This window comes from Panicum virgatum, chromosome 1K (assembly GCF_016808335.1).
Source record: "Panicum virgatum strain AP13 chromosome 1K, P.virgatum_v5, whole genome shotgun sequence".
Lineage (NCBI taxonomy): Eukaryota > Viridiplantae > Streptophyta > Magnoliopsida > Poales > Poaceae > Panicum > Panicum virgatum.
In genome coordinates, this window is record NC_053136.1 from 16,872,145 (window position 1) to 16,893,404 (window position 21,260).

The following is a 21,260-nucleotide window of genomic DNA, read 5'->3' on the forward strand; positions in this document are numbered from 1 at the left end:
CAAAATTTTCTAACTCCTCATGCATGGCATTGACCCAATTAGAATCAGACAGCGCATGTCCAACATCACGGGGTTCAAAAGAGGCAACAAATGCAGAATGCGCAAGGACACATTGATTTCTAGATTTATACCTTGTCGTGTGCTCATTCAAGTTACCTATCATTTGTTGAGGTGGATGGCGACGCTGAATATGTCGAGGAGCTGTTCTAACAGAAGTTGCCTCCCCCTCAATTGTAGCTGGTTCATGATCAACAGTAGGTATAGCTGCAGGATCTGCTGTGGATGTGAAAAGCTCTGAAGGCCCATCATCTATCGTGCTGCTAGGCGTCTAAATGGGAGTTGCCTCGAGCACAGCTGGATCCTCTGTTGCATCATCATCATCGTCAAGTCCATCAACCTCATCTTCAAAAATGTTTTGTCCAATCTCATCATCACCTGCACACTCAAAAGCAGAAGAGAAACAAGGCATCGTCTCGTCGAAGGTGGCCTCACATGTCTCCTCGATGCGATTAGTATCAAGATTAAGAACCCGATAAGCTCGCCCTTGCAAAGCATACCCCAAGAACAACCCATCAGAAGAACGTGATTCAAATTTGTCCAAATTTCCTTTTTTCAGAATAAAGCATTTACAACCAAATACGTGAAAATGAGAAACTTTTGGACAACGACCATATCTCAACTCATAAGATGTTTTCCCCAGAAAAGCTCTCAGAAAAATACGATTAGCAACATAGCAAGCGGTATTAATCGCCTCAGCCCAAAAACGTCTAGGGGTTTTATGTTCATCAAGCATTGTCCTAGCCATCTCAACAAGCGTTCGATTTTTTATTTCAACAACACCATTCTGAGGGGGGACATACGGTGAGGAAAACTGATGATCAAGACCCTGTTCTGAACAAAAAGCTTTCATTCGAGCATTCTTGAATTTTGTGCCATTATCACTACGAATTGCTCTAACGACATTATTGGATAACTCATTTTTCAGCTTTAGAACAAGATCATGAATAAATTGAAAAGCCTCATCCTTGGATTCCAAAAAGAACACCCATGAATAACGAGAAAAATCATCCACAATGACGAGCACATACCACTTCCCACCAGCAGAACGAACACGGGCTGGACCTACAGTGTCCATATGTAACAACTCACCCGGTCGTTCTGTCATCACCTGAGTCACAGGTGCATGAGAAGCCGCAATCATTTTGCCATGTTTGCAAGGAGCACAAACCAAATCTTTCTCAAACTTGAGTTTCGGTAAACCATCTATCAAACCCATCGAACTCAAACGGCATAGTAAATCAAAGCTCAAGTGACCCAAACGACGATGCCACTTCCAAATGGGGAGAGAACCATGAGCAACCAAACAACGAGCTTGTCCAAAAGATTTAGAAAAATCAACCATGAAAATTTGTCCAAAGGGGGAGATTTGACAAACAAGGTTACCGATAGAATCTAGAACTCGCGAATTGCCTTTCTTAAAACGCACTTCAAAACCATCATCAAGAAGTTGTGAGACAGAAAGCAAGTTATAATGTAAGTTCCGTACCTTCGCGACGTCCTTTAGCATGAATTTATTGGTTACCTTGATACAGCCATGTGCCATCACTTTTCCTTTACTATTGTCCCCGAATGTAATGTATTCTTTACCGCTCGCGGGGGTGAGGCTGGAGAACCATCTATCATCTCCGGTCATGTGACGCGAACAACCAGAGTCCATTATCCATATGTTCTCCTCGCCTCCATCCTGCAATCAATAACGAACACGAGAGTGAGCTAATGACTCAACACTGGGGTTAGGATAATGCAATGAAAACCAGTGCTGGGCCATTTGCTCAAAAGAAGCATTAGCAAAATCAAATCTCTCGAAAGAACGACGATGCCCATGAGGGGGAAAACGTGGCATGTCATTCCTATATGACGCAGGGGCACTATTACGTGAGCGAAAACCAGAAAAGCGAACAACTGGCGCACGTCTAGAGTCACTACGATCATAGGCACCATGTGCAGGGTACCGATCACGTCGTTCAGCACGCTTCCTACGGAAGCAAAACTCCGCCAAATGACCATCACGATCACAAAAATCGCAATGGTAAATATTTTTGAGTAGGAGCAACGACAACCTTAGCCTTAGAAGTGGAACCAGAAAAATCAGGCTTAAGGTTATCCAAATGTTCACAAGTTGGTGGCCATGTGTTATTCAGGCTTTTAAAGTGTTTGGGTTTAACCCTCCAAACCTGCTTTTTAGGAACAGACTTGGGAGGTTCTACCACAAAACCTTCAGGTGAGACCGGTGGACTCTTCTCACTGGGAGTAGGCCCATTGTTCTCACCATCTGCATTCTTTTTACCAAAAGTACGCTTCAAATCATAACCAACACCAAAATGTTCACCCCTTTTAATTTGTGCAATAGTCATACCAATCTGGGGCTCACGCACAGAACACTAACCAAGGATTGTTCTCAAATGAGTGTTTTCTTCTTCTAAAGCAGCATTGTCCTTCTTTAAGATGGAAATTTCAGCAACAAAAGTAGGACAAGTCAAACACTCAGGTAAAACAGGACAAGTGTGTTTCTCCAACTGAACAATATGGCATTTAGCAACATTCAACTCAGTTTGCAAAATTGGACAAGTAGCACAAGCACCAAGTAAAACAGAACGAGAGCGAAGTTCTTCCAATTGAATCTTAGCACAATCAAATTTATCAACTAAAACAGCATGCTTAGATTGCAATTCAGAAATAGAAACCATATGAATAGAACATTCCTCACATTCTACAGCAGCAGGTGTAGCATCTTTTAGTGTTTTTAATTCAGCAGATATTCTATCATGATCAGCCTTAAGTCTTGCTAGAATTTTATTTTGTTTATCAACAAGTTTAGTCAACTCTTCAATTTCTTCTTCAGCAGAATTTTGTACCTCATTATCAGAAGAGTCGTTGCTGCAGTCATATGCATCACCCTCATTTAAAGCCATAGTGCACATGCCTCCCTTGATGTCAGCAAGAAAACAGAGTCCTCCATCATTGGTCTTTTTGGGCTTCTCATCTTCGGACTCTGAATCACTAGAGTTGTAGGAGGCATCTGAATCAAAGCTACCCAGCGAAGAAAAGAGAACATGTGCAGCCTTCTTGATTTGCTTGTCAGTAAACTTCTGTTGTCCCTTCTTTCTCCCACGCCTATCACTCTTGTTCTTCCTGTCCCTTGATTGTTCCTGGCGCCTGTAGCTGTTGCCATGCTCCGGTGCCTTCACCTTGCTTCTACAATCAGCAATGAAGTGTCCACGCTCACCACAGTTGAAGCATCCTTCTGAACGCCTTCTATTTCGCTTGTTTTCATATACCCGCTTGAACTTGTTGGTGAGCAAAACAAGCTGATCATCATCAAATACCTCCAACTCATCATCTGCAATATGACACAAGGAGGACAAAGCAAAACTAGGAGTAGATGAAAGATTAGCATTAGTGTTAGTACTCCCAGAAACCAAAGCCATTGGAATATTTGAAGAAGAACCAGCTGTGGGATTGTTAAGCTTTTTTCGAAATTGGATGTCGATCTCTTTGGATTTAAGCTTACTGAAAAGCTCATCAGTTGTAAGAGTCTCATAATTAGTAGACTCAACAATCGCTTCCACTTTTGTGCCCCAAACATCCAAGTCGAGTGCATGCAACAATTTGAGAGCCCTTGCATGATCATCATACGGCATAACCGTTATGTTGGCTTTCATTTTGTTGACAAGACTCAAAAATCGAGCGAAAAGATTTTCGATAGACTCACCAGGCGATTGCATAAAATTATCATATTCGCGCCTGTAAGTTTCAAATAACCGGATCTTCACTGCGTTGGTGCCCTCATGAAAATTTTGTAGAGTAGACCAAATCTCATGAGCAACTTGTTTGTCAGAAACACGATCAAATTCAGATTTGCTCAAAGCAGCAAAGAGAAAATCTACAGTTTTGTTATTGTTTTCATATTTTGTAGCGTGAGCTGCATTTGAGGGATCAGCTGGAATCACATAAGTCGTATCAATTGTAATATTCCAAATCGCAATCCCTTTCCCCTTGAGAAAGGCACTCATGCGAGCCTTCCAGTACGGGTAATCGGTTCCATCAAAAGCAGGTGGATGTGAAGACGAAGTCATGATCGCCACAAGTGGATTTCACAACAGATTAGGTATGAGAAAACCTTAACCGGCTCTGGTACCAATTGTAGGACCGGAAAATGCGACCAGAGGGGGGTGAATGGGAGCAACTCAAAATAATTTCGCACGGAAGCAAACAGATAAAACTCCCAAATTTCAAGAACTTTAGCAAATTAGATCCAAAGCGAGGAAACTCGAAACATAGGTTCACAAGATCACTAGAAATCTATTCTCAAAATATTATGCAAGGAAATTAAGTATAAAATGCGGATCAAGAAAACCTAGATTGAAACCGACCATAAACCTAACGAAGAACAAATAAGCACGATGCAATGAAACGAAGAACAATACTTAATGATAAAGTATTAAACCAAGTACTTGTTCTTACAAAATTGCATCTAGCCTCCGCCCGATCGTCCTCCCTCTCTTGATTAGAGAGATCAACAAAAATCCCTCACTAGGAATTAAACCCTAGGCTAGACTAGAGAGAGGAGTGCACGCAAGAAGAGCTACAGGGAGGCGGCTACTGTAGCGCAGAACTGTTCACGGCGGCTACTGTAGCAACGCCCCAAAAACCCTAAAACGCATACCCCTCAATCCTAGGTGCCACATATTTATAACCCATAGGGTGACACTACCTAAATTACAAATTTGCCATTACGTAAATCAAATTAACGTAATCGGCGCGTATCACGCAATATCATCCTCCACGGCAAACAATCTCGATGTCCGCGATCCTTCCATCTAGCACCATGGCGTCCCGTGATCTTGCCGCACGACGATCCGGAATCTTCTCGCGATCGACAATTGTCCCCGTCTTCGGCCACGTCCGCCGCAACGAACGTCCGGGATCTTGGTTTTGTGGCTTAACCAAGAAACCGTCCACCAACGTTCTCTCGCTGTGTCGTCAGGTACAGTAGACATACACCGTACGATCTCAAATCCCTCGAACGCAAGTCTTGATCCACCCTTCACCGCTCTCAGTCCATCGGCGTGGCATCAGATCTTCATTCTTCACACGTCGCCGCATGTTCAGTCTCCACCTATCACCTGCAACGACACCAACCAAGAGAAACGTCACACGCACACTGTGTTGTTCAATCACTCATCACAAGATCCTAGCCCCACGGGCATCTCACATGCACTTTCGTGTATGCTCACTATCTAAATTATTGGTCCTTTTGGCTTTATCAAGTACATTAATTTTACTATATATTTGGACGTAGAGTATATTTAAGCGTATAAAAAATAATATTTTAGAAAAGCTAAAATAACTCATAATTTGAAACGGAAGGGGCATGTAGCACGTACTTTAGAATGAACATGCAGCCTCCCAGTTTTCAGGTGTGTCAGTCAACTCCAGTTCAAACAAATCTTTATATGTCATAATTTTGTTCTACAGTCATGTCATTTATTATAAATTGATGGTAAACTATCTCGATGGATGTAAGGGAGGTTTTTCCGCAACCTAAGGTGACACTGGAAGGTGAATCAATCGATGGGGACAGAATCATCAGCCACTTCTCACTTGGACTCCTCTTTGCCTGCATCGGTCCTCTTCTCGCATTGAACTCCGGCGACCGGATCACGAGTGTGAACGGCCGGTCTTCACCGGAGTGCTCGGCAGCGACGTGCCTCTGCTTCTGTCTTGCTGCAATTTATTGCATGGTTTGACGTGACAAACTGCTGCATCTTATCATTAAATGAATGCTGGTGAAGAAACTGGTATCTGAAGTTAAAATGTTCATTGGAAAGGAAGGAGTACTATTTCTTCTTGGCAAACACGGTACAGACACGAACGCTCACGTATCCTAGCTAGGCCATTCAGAGGGTACACCAATGCAACACTCAGTGTCATCCTTATATCAAACCTCATGCTGCAAACTTGAACTACTTTACATTCAGACAAGCATTTACAATGTACAATGTGTATGATCATTCCATGAGTGCAGTGATCAATCTGCTTAGCTCGTAGCGCTTTCCTTCGCGCTACTGCGCCTCGACAACCTTACGGCAACAAAAACATACACAACATCATACGCCATATCAATGGCCTGAAAATACGCAGACCTCCACGCCTTCACAAACAGCAAAGAGAAGAACACCAACCAAAGCCCTACCACAAATCCTGCAGCCAATCCGAGGTAAAAGAACACTTTCTCGGACAAACTTTTATCTCCATGGAGAGGAGCCTGAACACTGCCATCATCGCCTGACGAACAATTCTTTGACAAAGGTGGACCGCAGAGACCAGCATTGCCTATGTAGATGTATGCTGGATTGGCAAGTGATCGGAGCTGGTTCCCTTGAGGTATCGTCCCCGACAGATTGTTGTAGGACACGTTCAGGTGGCTCAGTGAAGTCAAGTCTGAAAGGCTAGATGGAATACCACCGGAGAGCATGTTCATGGACAAGTCGAGGGACTCCAGCTTCTTTATAGCTCCAATGTTCCATGGGATTGTTCCATTCAAGTGGTTCCTGGACAAGTTCAGGTTCACCAATCCTGTGAGAGCAGAGAGCTCCTCTGGGATCTCTCCACTGAGAACGTTGTCAGAAAGATCAAGGCTCACCATGTAGATAACCCCACTGGTGTAGTCACGATCTTGTCCCTTTGTCACGATTGGAAGACTGTCCACAATCCGATCGTTGCCTGATGCGCCGTAGCCTGTCAGTGGGTTCAGAGCAAGTGGGGGGTGTTCTTGGGTCATGCCGGTCATGTTCCCAAGAGAACGAGGTATGGAACCAGATATCCTGTTGTCAGCTAGGTCCAACAGCTGCAGATCACCAAGCTCTCCAAGCTGAGTAGGGATGTTGCCAGTGAACATGTTTGATCTCAACCGAAGATGCGTCAGGGATGGCAATTTCCTGCCGATCCACTCCGGTATGATCCCAGAAAACATGTTCTGAGCTAGGTCAAGGAATGTCATAGCCTTGCAGTGCTTCAGGAACACTGGGAACTCCCCTGAAAGATTGTTATTGTACAAGATGAGAGTAGTAAGACCAAGGCCATCTGACGACACAATTCGGCACCGAGGGAGGTGGCCGGTCAGATCGTTGTTCGATACATCCAGGTGCAACAAGTTTGGAAACTGACACAGAGATGCTGGCACTGTTCCATTGATCCTATTGGAGGAGACATCCAGCTCCACTAATTCAGGAGCTCCAAACTCTGATGGAATTGGGCCAGATAGAGAGTTTCTTGAGAGATCCAATACAAGCAGCTTCTCCGGTAACAGTGGCACAGAGCCAGTGAGGTTATTCGCTCCGAGATATATTGCAAGTGAAGAGTTCATAAACCTCAGAGAGGATGGCAACCTTCCACTGATCTGGTTCACCGAGATGTTCAGGTAAACTGCATCTGAAAAAGACTTCCAGAACCACTGTGGCAGTGTGTCCACTATACCTGAATGGGAGATGTCCAGGTACTTGATGTCTGGCTGGTGCTTGATCCATGCTGGGAACCGAGGCCCCATCCTGACATCAGGGAAGTAAGCATAGACCAATTTGCATGGAGGCCTCCAGCTGGGCCTGATCTCCATCGACATCGAGTTTTGTGACAAGTCGATCCACTCCAGGCTCACCAGGTTCACAAAGTGGGCTTCCGACAAGCTGCCATTCAGGCTGTTCTTGTTCAGGAAGAGCCTGGTGAGCTTTGAGAGCTTGCCAATTCCTTGGGGTATCTCTCCTGCAAGATTGTTGAAGGACAGGTCAAGGTCTGTCAGCTGAGCCATGTCGCCGATCCACTCCGGCAGGCGCCCGGATATGTTGGCTGCCGACAGCTGCAGCGCCCGGACGTTTCCCAGCGCGCAGCGGGGGAGCCTCTCCATGAACTCCGACATGTCGCCGCCGATCTGGTTCACCGTAACGTCCAGCACCTGCAGGCTGCAGAGGCGCTGCAGCGTCGCGGGGATCATGCCGACCATGCCATTGCCGTCGAGGTCGAGCACCTGGAGGCCGGTCATGTTGCCGATGGCGTCGGGGAACGGGCTGGACAGCGAGTTGCCGGAGAGGTCGAGGTACGCGAGGGTCGGCACGTTCCAGAACCAGGCGTCCACGGTCGAGGTGTTGATTGCGTTGGAGGAGAGGTCGAGCCTCCGGAGCCGCGTCAGGTTCGCCGACGACGGCGATGACGACGGCGACGTCGTGAGTCCGCACAGAGGCAAGGAGAGGACGCGCAGAGACGGGAGCATGTTGACGGCGCGCACCCAGCCGACGGACGCGGTGAGGTTCACCGACCCCATGTCGAGGTGCTCCAGCGAGGTCAGGCCGGCGAGCCAGGAGAGGTCGCCGGAGTAGAGGCCGGAGAGGGAGCTGAGGTCGAGGGTGACCAGCCGGGTCAGGTTGCCGAGCTGCGGCGGGACCTCGCCGGCGATGTCCGTGGAGGAGAGGTTGAGGGACCGGAGGGCCCAGAGCGAGCCGAGGAACCGCGGGAGCGGCGGCGGCGGCGCCGCGCCGCCGCCGCTGAGGCTGTTGTGGCTGAGGTCCAGGTGCGCGAGCCGCGGGAGGCGGAGCAGCGCGGGGCTGATCTCGCCGCTGAGCCCGGTGCTCCCGCCGCCGGCGAGCGCGTTGCGGAGCCGGAGCTCCGCGACGCGGCCCGTGGCGTTGTCGCAGACGACGCCGCCCCACCGGCAGCAGTCCGGGCGCAGGCCCGTCCACGAGGAGAGCGCACCGTCCGGGTCGCTGGTGAAGCCGCGCTTCACGTCGAGGAGCGCGGCGCGCTCGCCCGGGACGCAGCCGCCGGCGCCGCCGCCGAGCGCCGCCAGCGCCAAGAAGAGGATCGCCGCGTTCATGGCCATGGCGAGCGCACTACTGCAAGGTGTTCAGCTCCCGATCTGTCTGAACTATGAACAGATTCAGTGTTGCCAGTAGCTGTTGCTGTGATGCATTTGTAGCAGCGGGGAAGACCGATTCAGTGTTGAAATGGTCGCTCGAATTTATGGTCTGTTGCTATCGCCTAGCTGACTGTCCGTACACAGGGATGTACTACTCATGTCACGTTCACCAATTTTCAATAAAATATGACCGCAACCAACATTTAATTTGCTTTCGCTGACGCTGTGTTTAGTTCGGTTTTCCAAAAATTTTGGAAACGGAATCTTGGCATTTAGAAGTACTAAATGAAATTTATTTATAAATTTTTTACACGGATGGATTTTAAATCACGAGATGAATCTAACGAGCCTAATTAATCCATCATTAGAGATTATTTATTGTACCACAATGTTGTCCAATCATGGCCTAATTAGGCTTAAAAGATTCGTCTCGAAATTACATCAAGGGGTTATGGAATGAGTTTTGTCAGTTATCCACACTTAAAACTTCTAATTAGTGGTCAAACGTTCGAAATTACTGTAGCATTGGAAATTTTTTGAAATTTTAAGGGGACTTAAACACGGCCTGACTCTCTTCTGCTAGTTGCTTTTCCAGCCAACCAACAGTATTTTTCTCTCACATCAAACAAGCACAGCCACTAGCCACCAGTAATTTTCTCTTACAATAAACCGGCACCAGCCACTAGCCAAAGCCAACAGAACAGATCAGAAGGAACAGCTTCATACAAAATCCCAGACACATCAAACAATGGATCAGAATTTATTAAATTATTATTACATCAGAAACATTTTTTTTTTGCTTGCTACACCTCATGAATGACTGTTGCCATTTGCCAGAAACGGCAACAGGGACTATACGATCTATGTTGCCCATCTATGTACAGAAACAATTTATAGCGCAGGGATCTTCAAATGCGCAAGTTTCGATCCTGTACCTAATCCTACTTAGCTTCCACTATTGCCTTTCCGGTCCATCATTCTGGGTCGATTGTTGATTAGTGCTAGGGGTTTCAGTGCAATTCGAAGAAGCATTTTCACCAACTTCACTCGGCGCAATAGATGGTGTTGCTCCGTGATGTTGCCGGCCATCCGATTCCATCGCTGCCTCTGATGAGGATTTGTGTTCTGTGACATGAGCAACAATGTTACAATGACAAGCTCATCTGAAAATAGTGTAATAATAACAAGAAAGATTGCATTTATAGTGTGTACACTACAACTTCCAACAATATCTACAAGCAGACAATAGTTGCATGGGTATAAGAAGTGCCGGTTTCTAGGATCTAGTAATTAAAAAAGAACATATGCAAACATGGAAAAGCATGGACCTCATAGCCTTGGTTGATCTTACAGAGTAAAATAACAAGCTTTAGCATATACCTCCAAATTTCATAAATAGACATTGCTAGTGATGATGGAACTTCAGAGTCAAATTTTTCATACATAGTGGCTTTTCAGGGAAGCATAGCTCCCACGGTTTCCAGATTTGAAACTCATTCAGATTGATTACCTCTTAAATGGTCAAATAATTACCAGATTAAATCCCCCATGGAAAACTACTTCCATTTTATCTGTACGTAAGAAACTGAATGACACATTTACTGAAGGCCACACCAACAAGAGCAAGACCGTCTCACCATTTATTTTTCCGCGTGTGATAATCACACGAAGGTACTCTCGCAACCCAGTTAATACTAGGTTTTCTTGTGCGGCATTTATCTCGGAAATATCTTGATCACAGGAAACCGAGGGAAATGAACATCTATAACCATTTCCAAATGTGGTCTCCTGCTCATCACACATTAGTGCTTGTGTTGTTGGAGATGCCGGCCTAGAATCTTTAGTAGTGTCAGACCAATGGGAGTCAATTTCATTAATGTTTGGTTGATCACTACATCCTCTTCTGAGGATGTCCATCTGGGAGGCTTCTTTCAGTTCCTGCTGTTTGCAGTTACCATTGCATAAACCACCATTCACATGGAATTGATTCTCCGCTGTAGTCCCATTCACTTTATTATCTGTACAAGAAAAAGAAAAAAAGAGAGTAAAAAACGTATATAGGGTCATGACAATCACTCCTTCACAAAACAGAGGTGCAAAATTCTAGCTTGAGGCTTGTCACTTATACAACATAATCAATTTTCATTCAAATGTTCACACACACATGTTGTACCCATAACCCCACTTACATGCATTCCCATGTTGACATCAATGAATGCAATGATGTGTTATACATTCTCATGTTGATCTCAAATGATTACACTGATATTTTAATAGAAAGATCAGTTACTGTTTCCACAGAGGTATAGATATTAAGGTTTTTTTTTTTTTTGCTTCACTCTGCAAATAACATTATATTATTTTCATGGAGCATATAATGCTCAAAGATTTGGTCCATGTTGATCCTAGACTTCTAATTGACTTATTAAGTTATTATGTGGAAGTAAATGTGGTTGGACGGCCAAGGACATTAGCACATGATCTGAAAATGCTGGTTAACAAATTTGAACAGCTGGAAAGGAATCATATATCAAGGTTAGTGCCTTCTAAGTACCATGCCATTCCTTATTTCCAGTGCATACAATTCTCTTCATGATATCTAATACTTAAACTAGCGCTAATGTTTATGCAAATTTTGGGTTTTATAAATATTTAGATAAAAATAGGAACGAAGGACAAAGACTCTGTACCAGCTGTTGTCGCTGCAGCCATTCTGCACACAGTCACCAATTGTGTGACTAGGTCATTGACCTCACTAAGGTGGATGGTGTTTGCAAGTGGAGACCTGATAGAACATTATATCTCTTCAGAAGCAGGTAGACATAAGTAAACAGGGAGGAGAAAATTGTATGTTAATATATTTGGGTTTAAAACAATTCTATAAAACTGCAAATTAGCATAAACAATGAAGCCACAAATAACTTCTGAGAAATGAACCACCTGTAAGGAGCTGGTCACAAGAGTGTTGCAGTAACATCACAATCAAATGTTTTTTTCTAAATAATAAGGCACTTAAATGTTTGCAAGGCCAGAAGGGTTTACACTCCCAACTGAAGCTATATAAGGAGTGCTGCCCTATGAAATGGCCCTAGTCCAAAAGTCCCTTTCCCCTTTTGAGAGGTAGTGCAAACAAGCAGAGAATCTTTCTGTAGCATTAGTTGGCTGGGCAATCAAGCAATTCTAGGTTGTTAACAGGTAATCAGCTCATTGTGGTCAACTATTGTGCTATTTAATAAAAAGCTAAATATCGTTCAATTCAACCTACCTGTAGATTGGGTTATATGATTTAGATTGGGAATTGGCAGCGTTATGCCCATCAAATCCTGTGGAAGAGGGTGCAAGCAATGAAACATCTGCATGGTTATCCTAGCACACAAGAAAATCGCAAAGAAAGGAAAAAAAATGTTAGACGAATAAATAAGCATTATCCCAAAAAGAAGTATTATAGGAACAAAGATGATCAAAACATGCAACTGTTGATCTGTTTCAGCACAGGCATCCAAGGAATAGTGATGTCAAGAGAAGAAAATATCTGTTTAAACTCAGTATTCAACTAAATTCCTTATGCAGCTCAGGATTCATTCGCGCAGTTGTTTGGTGCTGATTAAGTCGTTTGGAAGTTGGAACATACCTGCAGAAATTGTGTCTCTGGCATACTTCCTTCACTGTTTATCCTAGGACCTAGGGCATCTTCATGAGATCTTTTTCTACGCACCGGAGAACAATTGTATCCTGATGATCCAATGGTACCATTAAGTGCTACACTAGCTGCTTGTTGAATATGATTTCCATCAGATGCATAGTCCCCTTGAATTAAAGCTTTTCGTTCTTCACTTCCTTCAAAGTTCTTACAGTCCATGCACCTACAATTCTTGGAGCAAAGAACATTTGCTTGGTAGCATTCACAGTACTTCTTTAGGCACCCTGACTTCTTGCAGTGGCAACCTTTATTGTGCTTTGGTACAAGAGGCACTGCTCCAGAATTATCCTAACAGTAAAAAACGACAGTATGGTCACATGCAGCTCAAGCAAAAGAAACAAGAGTGTATTCATTGGGAAAAAACACAAACAACCTAGAACATACGGATTAGACACACTTTCAGAATTAAATTTCCAAAAAAAAAACAGAAAAATATCCTTCTAACAAACAGGGAAAAAACAGCACTAGGAAAAACAGGGAAAAATATCCTGCTAATAAGGAATAAAATGGAAATTTAATTGGTCAAAACAAAATCTTGAAGTATAAAATGTAACATAACAAAGAAATCAAAGATCACTTGGCAGTTTTCATGTTAATTAAAGCCATTGGAACCAAAAAATCAATAAATAGACTAATATAAGAGGCAATAGATCAGATAAATGAATTATGTCAATTTGTGGGGTACAACATAAATGCCTCAATTAAGAATAATTGTAAAAAATTTGACAATGAGGACGAAAGTAAATATAACATGAAACCTACATGCTGATTGTGTCGAACTGGTGTCGTGTGTCACAGATACAGCAATGTGCACTTTTTCAAAGATAGGAATTTGGTAATATAGAGAGGAAGATTGATGTATACAGGCACAGCTGTATATCAGCGATACATAGGTGCCCAATGAGACGAGATAGAGATCTGAGCACTAGTTATAATAAATTCATCATAGCAAACGTACAGAAGAGATATATTGATGAAAATAAAACTTAGGGATTGCATCAGGGTTAAAAACAAGAACAGTTTGGCTACTAGAACATATTGTTTTGAGCTCTTTTCACTCCTGTACTCGCTATTTGATGCTCTTTAAAGATGGAAATTCTTGATAATTCAAAAAAATGAGGAGAAAGGAAATAAAATTAACTCGGACGTCAATCACCGCTTGTTGATCATTCAATTTCTGGCTAAGCCAGAACCCAAGAAAGAACAGCTGATGCTGTCATGCCCATTTCTTAGATCCAGTTATGACAGTAGCATGTAATCACAACATGCTAAGAAACAGAGTTATTGATGAATGTGTCATCTATACATCTGCATTCCTTAGTGTTCTCTGTTTCACTGATAATTGGAAGAAAAATAATCTGTCTCCTAACTGGAATAAATTTCCCAAGGATAAGAGACATATGAACTACTGTCGCTAGGTTTAGATAGTGTAGTATGACTAAACCAACATGTTATGTTATTAAGAATCCTAGTGGAGGAAGGTACCTTTCGAACATTGTGTGTACTTGGGCCATTTTCAATTTTAGGCTGAAAAGCAAGTGGGTTACGTTGAACAATTGCGTTAATAGCTTCCTGTCTGGCTTTCTCGTTCCCAACAATGTTTCCACAATTTGAACAGTTGCAGCCATCACAGAACTGTTGTTCTTGGAAGCATTCACAGTACCTAACAAATAAACACCAAGTCAGCAAGCTTACCTTCTTGTAACATAGCATAACACGCTATATAAGGAAAATAATCAAATAATCACAGAAAAAGTGCAATCTAATGTTACAGCACTTGAAAAGATTACTTGAAATTACTCAAATTACCAAAGTATTAAAGAAGGAATAGTAAGAGTAACAGATAAGTGCATGAGAACGAAAGTTGCAAAGGAAATTGAAGTAAAATAATACAAATGTAAAAGTTAGCTCCCATAAACCTATATTATCCAATTTGGTATCCATAACTTATTTATTTATGTTTCATTAGATACAAAACCATGGAGCACTCTAAATGGTGAGTTCCTTTCCAGTTAGACCATGCTTAGTGAGTTCCTTTCAATGCCCTTAAGATGATAACAAACTATTATTTTTTGAGAATGAATCTTGTTAATCATTGATGGAGAGCCTATTGTTTTGTACTTATATTTGCCTTGCAGCTAACTTGAAATTGTATGTGCAATGAAAATCAACACTCACATCTTTAAACATTTTGAGTTTCTACAATTACAATGCTTCTTTTTCTTTGGAGTGACACTTTTCGCTTCAGTGGAAGGCCTACAAAAAATAGAATGCAACACCATGTCAATAAAAGGAATATGTTCCAAGCACCACTCTTTTTGTGAATGCAAAATAATCAAACCGCAAGAAACTGAAGACATGAAAGGCAAGATCCCAATCATGTATGTTGACTGACAAATTTGAAGAATATAAAACTTGTCTGCACACAAAAAAAAACAACACTTGGCCTTAAAAGGTATGCACTATAGTTTGAACTCAAAGAAATCAACATTTTCAACCATCTGACCAAAGCCTCACTTAATAAATGTGTAAGCAACAATACTAATCAATTGAAAACCATCATAGCCAATAGCGAATTCAGATATCAATGCTAACTAATTGCAAACCATGATATCAATAACGAAATCAGTCACATTTACCTTCCACAGTGCTGTGCATGTGTACTTGTTTTGATTAGCACAACATGGTCAGCCAGAACCCCAATTCCTAAAATTTACTCTAAGCTCCAATACACCTCAAACATTTTTACAGAAGTCATAGGCACGAATTACTACTACAGGAGAGACAAGGAAACGAATGTATTTTTACTCAAGCTCTTCATAATATTTAGACATATTCAAAAAAAACGCCAACTCATTTAAACAGATTGGCAGCACATGCAACAAGATTTAAAATGAAACAATTGAGCTAAACCCAACAGGTCCCACAAAGCGAAAACGAAACCATATGCAAACACACTAAAAAGGAGGGGAAATCCCAAGCCAAGGAGCTTCCTTACGGGTTGAAGGCCATCGGCCACTGCCTAGACACCGGCACCACGGGGACCGCCAGCTTGGGCTGCTGCGGAGCCACCGCGGGTGCCTTCATCTCGCCCGCGGCGACTAAAACAACAGGCTTCGGCTGCTGCTGCTGCTGCGGGTGCTGCTGATTCTTCCCCTGCTCCATCGCTCCACCAGAATGCCCACCAATACTTAGGTCACCGATGCCAGAACGGCAGAACCTCCCGGCGGGCTACGCAATCCAGACCCGGACCTCCGCGCACCGGCTCAAAAACCGAATCTTGCAGCGCGAGCTATCGGAATTGGTCGACAGGCGTTGAACAGGAGCGAGTTCCTCAACTCTTCCAGAGTCTAGAACTCAGAAGCAGCGGGAAATAGGAGGGGGAAAGAACGCAGCAGGTCGAAGGAATCAAACCCAAGAAGCCAAATTTGCGACGGGGGGCACGGCGATAGAGAGGAATTGGATTTGGGGAGAAGATGAGAGGAGGAAAGGCGAAATCTTGTTAGAGTTTGGGATCGAGGAGGAGACGGTGGGGTGGGGGGAGAAGAAGCTAATGGGCAATGGAGGTTTGGTCTCTTCGCAGTTTTTTTTTGAATCTGAAATATTTTAAGCATTTATCGGTTTATTATTCTTGCTGCTCTCTCTCTCTCTCTAAACTTTGTACAGAGGATGGGGATGTTTTGAATTGGACGGCTGGATTTGAATTGATTTGAAGGGTTGGACGGCTGTGGATTTGAGTACAGTGTGCTCCTGGACTGTGGTCCCACTAAATTTTCAAGTTTCTTGAAAGCGCTAGCAAGGGGATAGAAATTTGAAATTGTGAATAGCTGGCTTTTCTATTGTAATAATGGTGCTCAGCGGGTACTACCGGCACCGGCAGTAGTGAAAATAGATGTATGTTGAAGAATGGGTTCCTTGCACATTCTTCTCGTTAGTGTACTTAATTTGGTCCGTCTAACTAAATATAGATATTCTTCTACTCTAGCACTACCATTGTTTACTACGTCTGACATTTTATTAGGCTCATAGCCTTTCATATGTCAAATTGTTAGGACGGTTACTGGTTGACGGTTGGAGATTGTTGTGGCAACTAATGAAAGATGAATTTTTTTAGATAAAGGATTAACTGGTCTCTATACACACATCTTATATCCATCTCATGCATATATAGAGCCAAGAGTTACAAGAGTTTCGGACTTAAAATCTCAAATGAGGATCTCAAATAAAACTCCAAAACAAAGAAAGAAAACTATAAGATCTCAAAATGAGGATTACTTTATTACTTTGTATAAATACATGAAGATTAATTTATATGATGTTCGTAGATAATATGAGTATTAGACAACTAGGCTCAGTGCAAGAGGGAGCGAGAAATGAAGGTCGAGCGAAGAGCATAGCCACAAAATGATATGAAAATCAATGTAAAAACAATAACAGTCATATGTTTCCAATCTATATGATTTTTTATATATGGTAGTCAAATTTTGAGATGTTTGACAAGATATATAAATAAAACCTATTTTAGATACAAGAAAAAAAGTAGATATTCAATAAAAATAATGAAGTTTGAATGGTTTGCACATAAAAATTGGTTTGCATCTGATATGTTCACTTTTATGTTTAACCACATAAAAAGTTTAAACTCAAAAAGAAAAAAAGACCCATGGGCCTCTCTTGGCAACAAAGCCCACCAAAATCCAAAGGAAGGTGTGATCCGGCCCATGAACAAAGGCTGGCGCGGGTGCCTCTGCCGCCGTGCCGGGAGCCCGGGAGTAATGTCTGGACACAATCACACCACAGGGGAGCTGGGGGGGACGGAGAACGGAAGACGGCGGAGCCATGGCGACCACTCTCTCATTATCTTCACCCCTCTTCCTCGCAGCTCCAGCCAGAGGTAACCTGCCCCCGTCCCTCCATGATCCCCTCGCCGCCCCTCTCCTCACCTTGCTGATGCTGTTTCGAGCGTAGACGGATTTTCAGCATTCAGCTTCGGAGTCCCCGGCTGATTGTGCAAACGGAGCAAACGCGATGCCCCTTCTTGATATTGAATCTGTGCTAAAACCGTACGATTGGTTAGGTTCAGCATGGCTATCTTATTACCTGCTAGTTGCATAAATCGGAAACTAGTACTGTAGTACTTACTCCCTTTGATTCCAAACGTAAGGTCGTTTTACGATTCTGTCCTGGCAAACTTTTTAAATTTGGCCCATTAATAGATGGAAAGTTACTTAGGTCCACAACATATGGTTGATGCTATGCTATGCTACTATATTCATCATGGAATACTTTCATAACATATAATTCACTATTTAAAATGGTATTCTTTTACTAAAACTTCAAGTGTCACATTGGATCTATATTTGGAATCAGAGGGAATAATAGAAAGTGGCTGCTTTTTTGCTCAAAATACTGCATCTCTTGTGCATCCGTTGTGTTCATAGTATCTTGAGGATTAGTGCTGCTGGCTTCAGACTTCTGAGAGAAATTGCAATTACTTGCCACTTTGCCAGAAGAATTAAATTGGGACACATTTGCAATGTATGATTTGGTTTTGTTTGAATTCTGCAGCTAGAGATGTGATCCCGTATGGAGTGGCTTCAGCTAGTTCATCATGGAGCACTGCAAATGCTCTAGGCATGGGCTACTTGACTAGGGTACATGACCATGGGCAAAAGAGACACATGGCAATAGTATCCGTGGTTTGTCAGCAAACTTCTTAGTGTAGCCTACCTTTCTCAATACCTCCTAGTGCGATTTTCTTTGAATCAATAAATTGTCGTCTGCATTGTTATTTCTGGTTTATTAGCAATATATCATGAAAGAAATGGGCGATGAATGTTGAATTGTGGAGAGTGTGCCAAGTCAATCTGTGCGTTGCGAAAACTCAGAGCAAGTAGAAATTTTAAGCCTATAAATCTTCACTTTGCATACTGTTGTCTCTCTCACTGGACACCTATTGACACTCTAATATGCTTTTCATGACATGCATATTACAGTCCTTCTCAAAAGTGCTAGGTATGTTCACATGATCATTAATTCTTGTTTTTTAGCAGTATATCATAATTCATAATCATAAAAGAAAAAAGAAATGAGTAATGAATGTTGAATTGCACCAAGTCAATCTGTGGATATAACTCCATGCCACACCAAATTAATTTCACACAGTGATAATACATGACTGTTCTGAGTTCTGACATGCAGCTCCTGCACATTTGAGAAACATAATACACGTGTTCTGGTAATGGGTTCTGAAAAACTAAATTTCACTATGACTTCTTTGCAAGTTTGCTACATAGGTTGTGTTGTGAGAGCTCATTCGTTACAAGTGAATTTTGCTTGCAGCTTGTTTGACCCCCTAACATATTGTTTCCTTCTTCCTAGATTGGAAGAAAATCAAGGACTAGAGAAACGGTTGTCCCTGACCCCGACTATAGGTTACCAATTGCTATACTTGGTGAGCTCTGAAGTTAGTAAGTAGAATATCTCTTGATATGTACTTATACAGCAACAGAAGAAGATGGCAAGTGTTTAGCATGGTTATTAAGTGATTTAACACCAGCTATTGTCCAAATGCAGGGATTGCTGGTGCTTTTGCATATGCAGACAATCTTTTGGCTGCTGCACCTGTAGGACTGCTGGGGCTTCTTCTTTTGTTCCAGGTCAGCATACCCTTACCAGGCTGCTTTGGAGTTCAAACCATCTATTTGAGTTCATTCTGATCACATAATATCAGAGAATTATATTGTTTATAAGAGCATGTGCAAGTTAACTCATGTAGTGTATAAATATTTATGTTTTTTTCGAGGGCATATATTACAACAATTTAGTCAAACCAATTTCTCTACTATAATTCTATATTATGTATTATTTGCGCAGACATCCATGTGTTTTCCTCATTCCTGCTATCAGCGACATAACAGTTCAACTCAGCACTCTTGATTGTATCATTTTTTTAGGAACCTGTGTATCTCACTATTAAATATAAAAATAAGGAGTTTGATATATCCTCAGTTCTGTTCTTTCTCTGCAGACAACAAGAGTGAGGTTCGTCTTTGATAACGAAGCCCTGGTTCGTACCCTGTACTTTTCTTGGGAGTAAAATAAATATTTGATAGTATGCCAGTCAAATCATGAAAATGTCTTCTAGAACTGTTTGCTGGATTGCATGATGTGAGTACATGCACAGAAGGTTTTTTTTTTGTGGGGGGGTGGGGGATGAACCTGGTTGTGTAACCATGTGGTTCTTCCTTGCGCCCTAGCGCTAACCCTTCTGTTGTGTTAAGGGGCTTCTGGCTTCTCGATCCCAGCACCACAGGGTGATGCAGCGTGGCGTGGCTTCTGCCTTTTCTTTTAAAAAGCAGATGATGAGGATTTTATTATTTAAAAACTCAATCTTTGCACCTGAAATGATGAACATATGTGACATCCCGGCCCAACAAGGATGAATTTGAGCCCACTAGTGGCCCAAGTGTGAGGTGTTGGTGCGAGTGCATGTTTTACTCAACGTGAGAGTAGGACTTAGCCATATTTTGGACTAAGGCGTTACAACATACCTACTTTTTAGTTTTTATAACATTTATTCATAAGCTTGTGTTATATAGGAGGTGAAAGTTGGGGACCAACTGCAGGAATCAGGTGAAAATGTTTTTGTTGGTGGCAAGAACCGTTGGAAGTACGCTAATCCTTTGTGCTAGAATGCCCAGTCAATTTCTTTGGTCATGATAAGAGGTTCACAATCTAACAATTCAGTTCATGCATAGGTACTCAACGTTCGTAAATTGGGAGCTATGGTGGCCACAATTTCCTATCTTGGTTTACTTCAAAGAGACCCAAACAAAACCTGAGGGACAGATCCACTTCTTCCCGGTCATATTTGTAAGTACTAATTTAGCCCTCAAGTCAAAAAAAAATGTTTCCCGATATCACGGTATCCAACCCAATGTAATGAGCAGAATGGCCAACAACTCTATAATGTCATGGTGGAGCGCGCTGGGCCCTCAAAGATGAGCGGCCCTAAGTAGTGCTGATCTGCCCTCAAGATGATGAGCTGAGTTCCATGGCGTTCTGTGGCATCAGTTGACGCTCCAGCACGAGGCAAAGGCTCCATGTCTTTTTCAACCTACCTGAGTCCTGACGTGTGTTCCTCCTATAGCTCTATGCATCACCTTCAAGATAAAATGAATGGATGAAGCTAGTATTTGCTTCTTCTGTAGATATATTAGAAACTGATGTAATGCAACATCAACGACCCATCTGAGGCAATACATTGGTATTTAATTGGATGTATATTTAGATGCTATCAACAAGGCATCTCCTGTAGATATATATTTGAAGCTGATGAATGAATTTTTTTTTCAAGAATATGCAAGATGTGTGCTGTCAGATGTCGGATATCCTGAAGAACCAAAGCAGGCGGGAACTGGGGAAGCAAAGAGCGCGGGATCATGGGCCTGAATGGGCGAAGTGTGATAGCCCAGATTTGGCTGCAACGCGAAATGGGCTCTCGTGTAGAGTTTGTAGGCTAAATAGAAGCAGTTTCAAACGCAGTCTCAAAAAAAAAAGCAGTTTCAATACTTTTGTAGTGTAACGTAA

The 21,260-nt window shown here is 42.6% G+C and overlaps 4 protein-coding genes across 4 annotated transcripts; 1 reads left to right on the plus strand and 3 right to left on the minus strand.

Annotated features, from left to right (window-relative positions):
- Positions 1-328: 328 nt before the first annotated feature.
- On the minus strand, positions 329-4,136 carry LOC120653382. The gene is made up of 5 exons (XM_039931142.1): positions 2,447-4,136; positions 2,235-2,332; positions 1,547-1,744; positions 1,150-1,168; positions 329-606 (listed from the first exon to the last, which is right to left on the minus strand). The coding sequence occupies exons 1-5, from the start codon at positions 4,134-4,136 to the stop codon at positions 329-331; spliced, it is 2,283 nt and encodes a 760-aa protein (XP_039787076.1).
- A 1,741-nt stretch (positions 4,137-5,877) lies between these two features.
- LOC120697646 (receptor-like protein EIX2) lies at positions 5,878-8,991 on the minus strand. Its single transcript, XM_039980934.1, has one exon. The coding sequence runs from the start codon at positions 8,930-8,932 to the stop codon at positions 6,101-6,103; it is 2,832 nt and encodes a 943-aa protein (XP_039836868.1). The 5' UTR covers positions 8,933-8,991; the 3' UTR covers positions 5,878-6,100.
- Positions 8,992-9,709: 718 nt separating this feature from the next.
- On the minus strand, positions 9,710-16,259 carry LOC120697654 (protein tesmin/TSO1-like CXC 5). The gene is made up of 8 exons (XM_039980945.1): positions 15,667-16,259; positions 14,847-14,924; positions 14,154-14,331; positions 12,600-12,956; positions 12,234-12,334; positions 11,659-11,753; positions 10,606-10,986; positions 9,710-10,093 (listed from the first exon to the last, which is right to left on the minus strand). Exons 1-8 carry the CDS (start codon positions 15,831-15,833, stop codon positions 9,924-9,926), a joined length of 1,527 nt encoding a protein of 508 aa, XP_039836879.1. The 5' UTR covers positions 15,834-16,259; the 3' UTR covers positions 9,710-9,923.
- Positions 16,260-17,419: 1,160 nt separating this feature from the next.
- Positions 17,420-21,031, plus strand: LOC120697663. Its single transcript, XM_039980957.1, has 8 exons — positions 17,420-17,562; positions 18,237-18,367; positions 19,050-19,122; positions 19,245-19,327; positions 19,699-19,737; positions 20,270-20,340; positions 20,429-20,543; positions 20,621-21,031. The coding sequence occupies exons 1-8, from the start codon at positions 17,508-17,510 to the stop codon at positions 20,687-20,689; spliced, it is 636 nt and encodes a 211-aa protein (XP_039836891.1). The 5' UTR covers positions 17,420-17,507; the 3' UTR covers positions 20,690-21,031.
- The last annotated feature ends 229 nt before the right edge of the window (positions 21,032-21,260 follow it).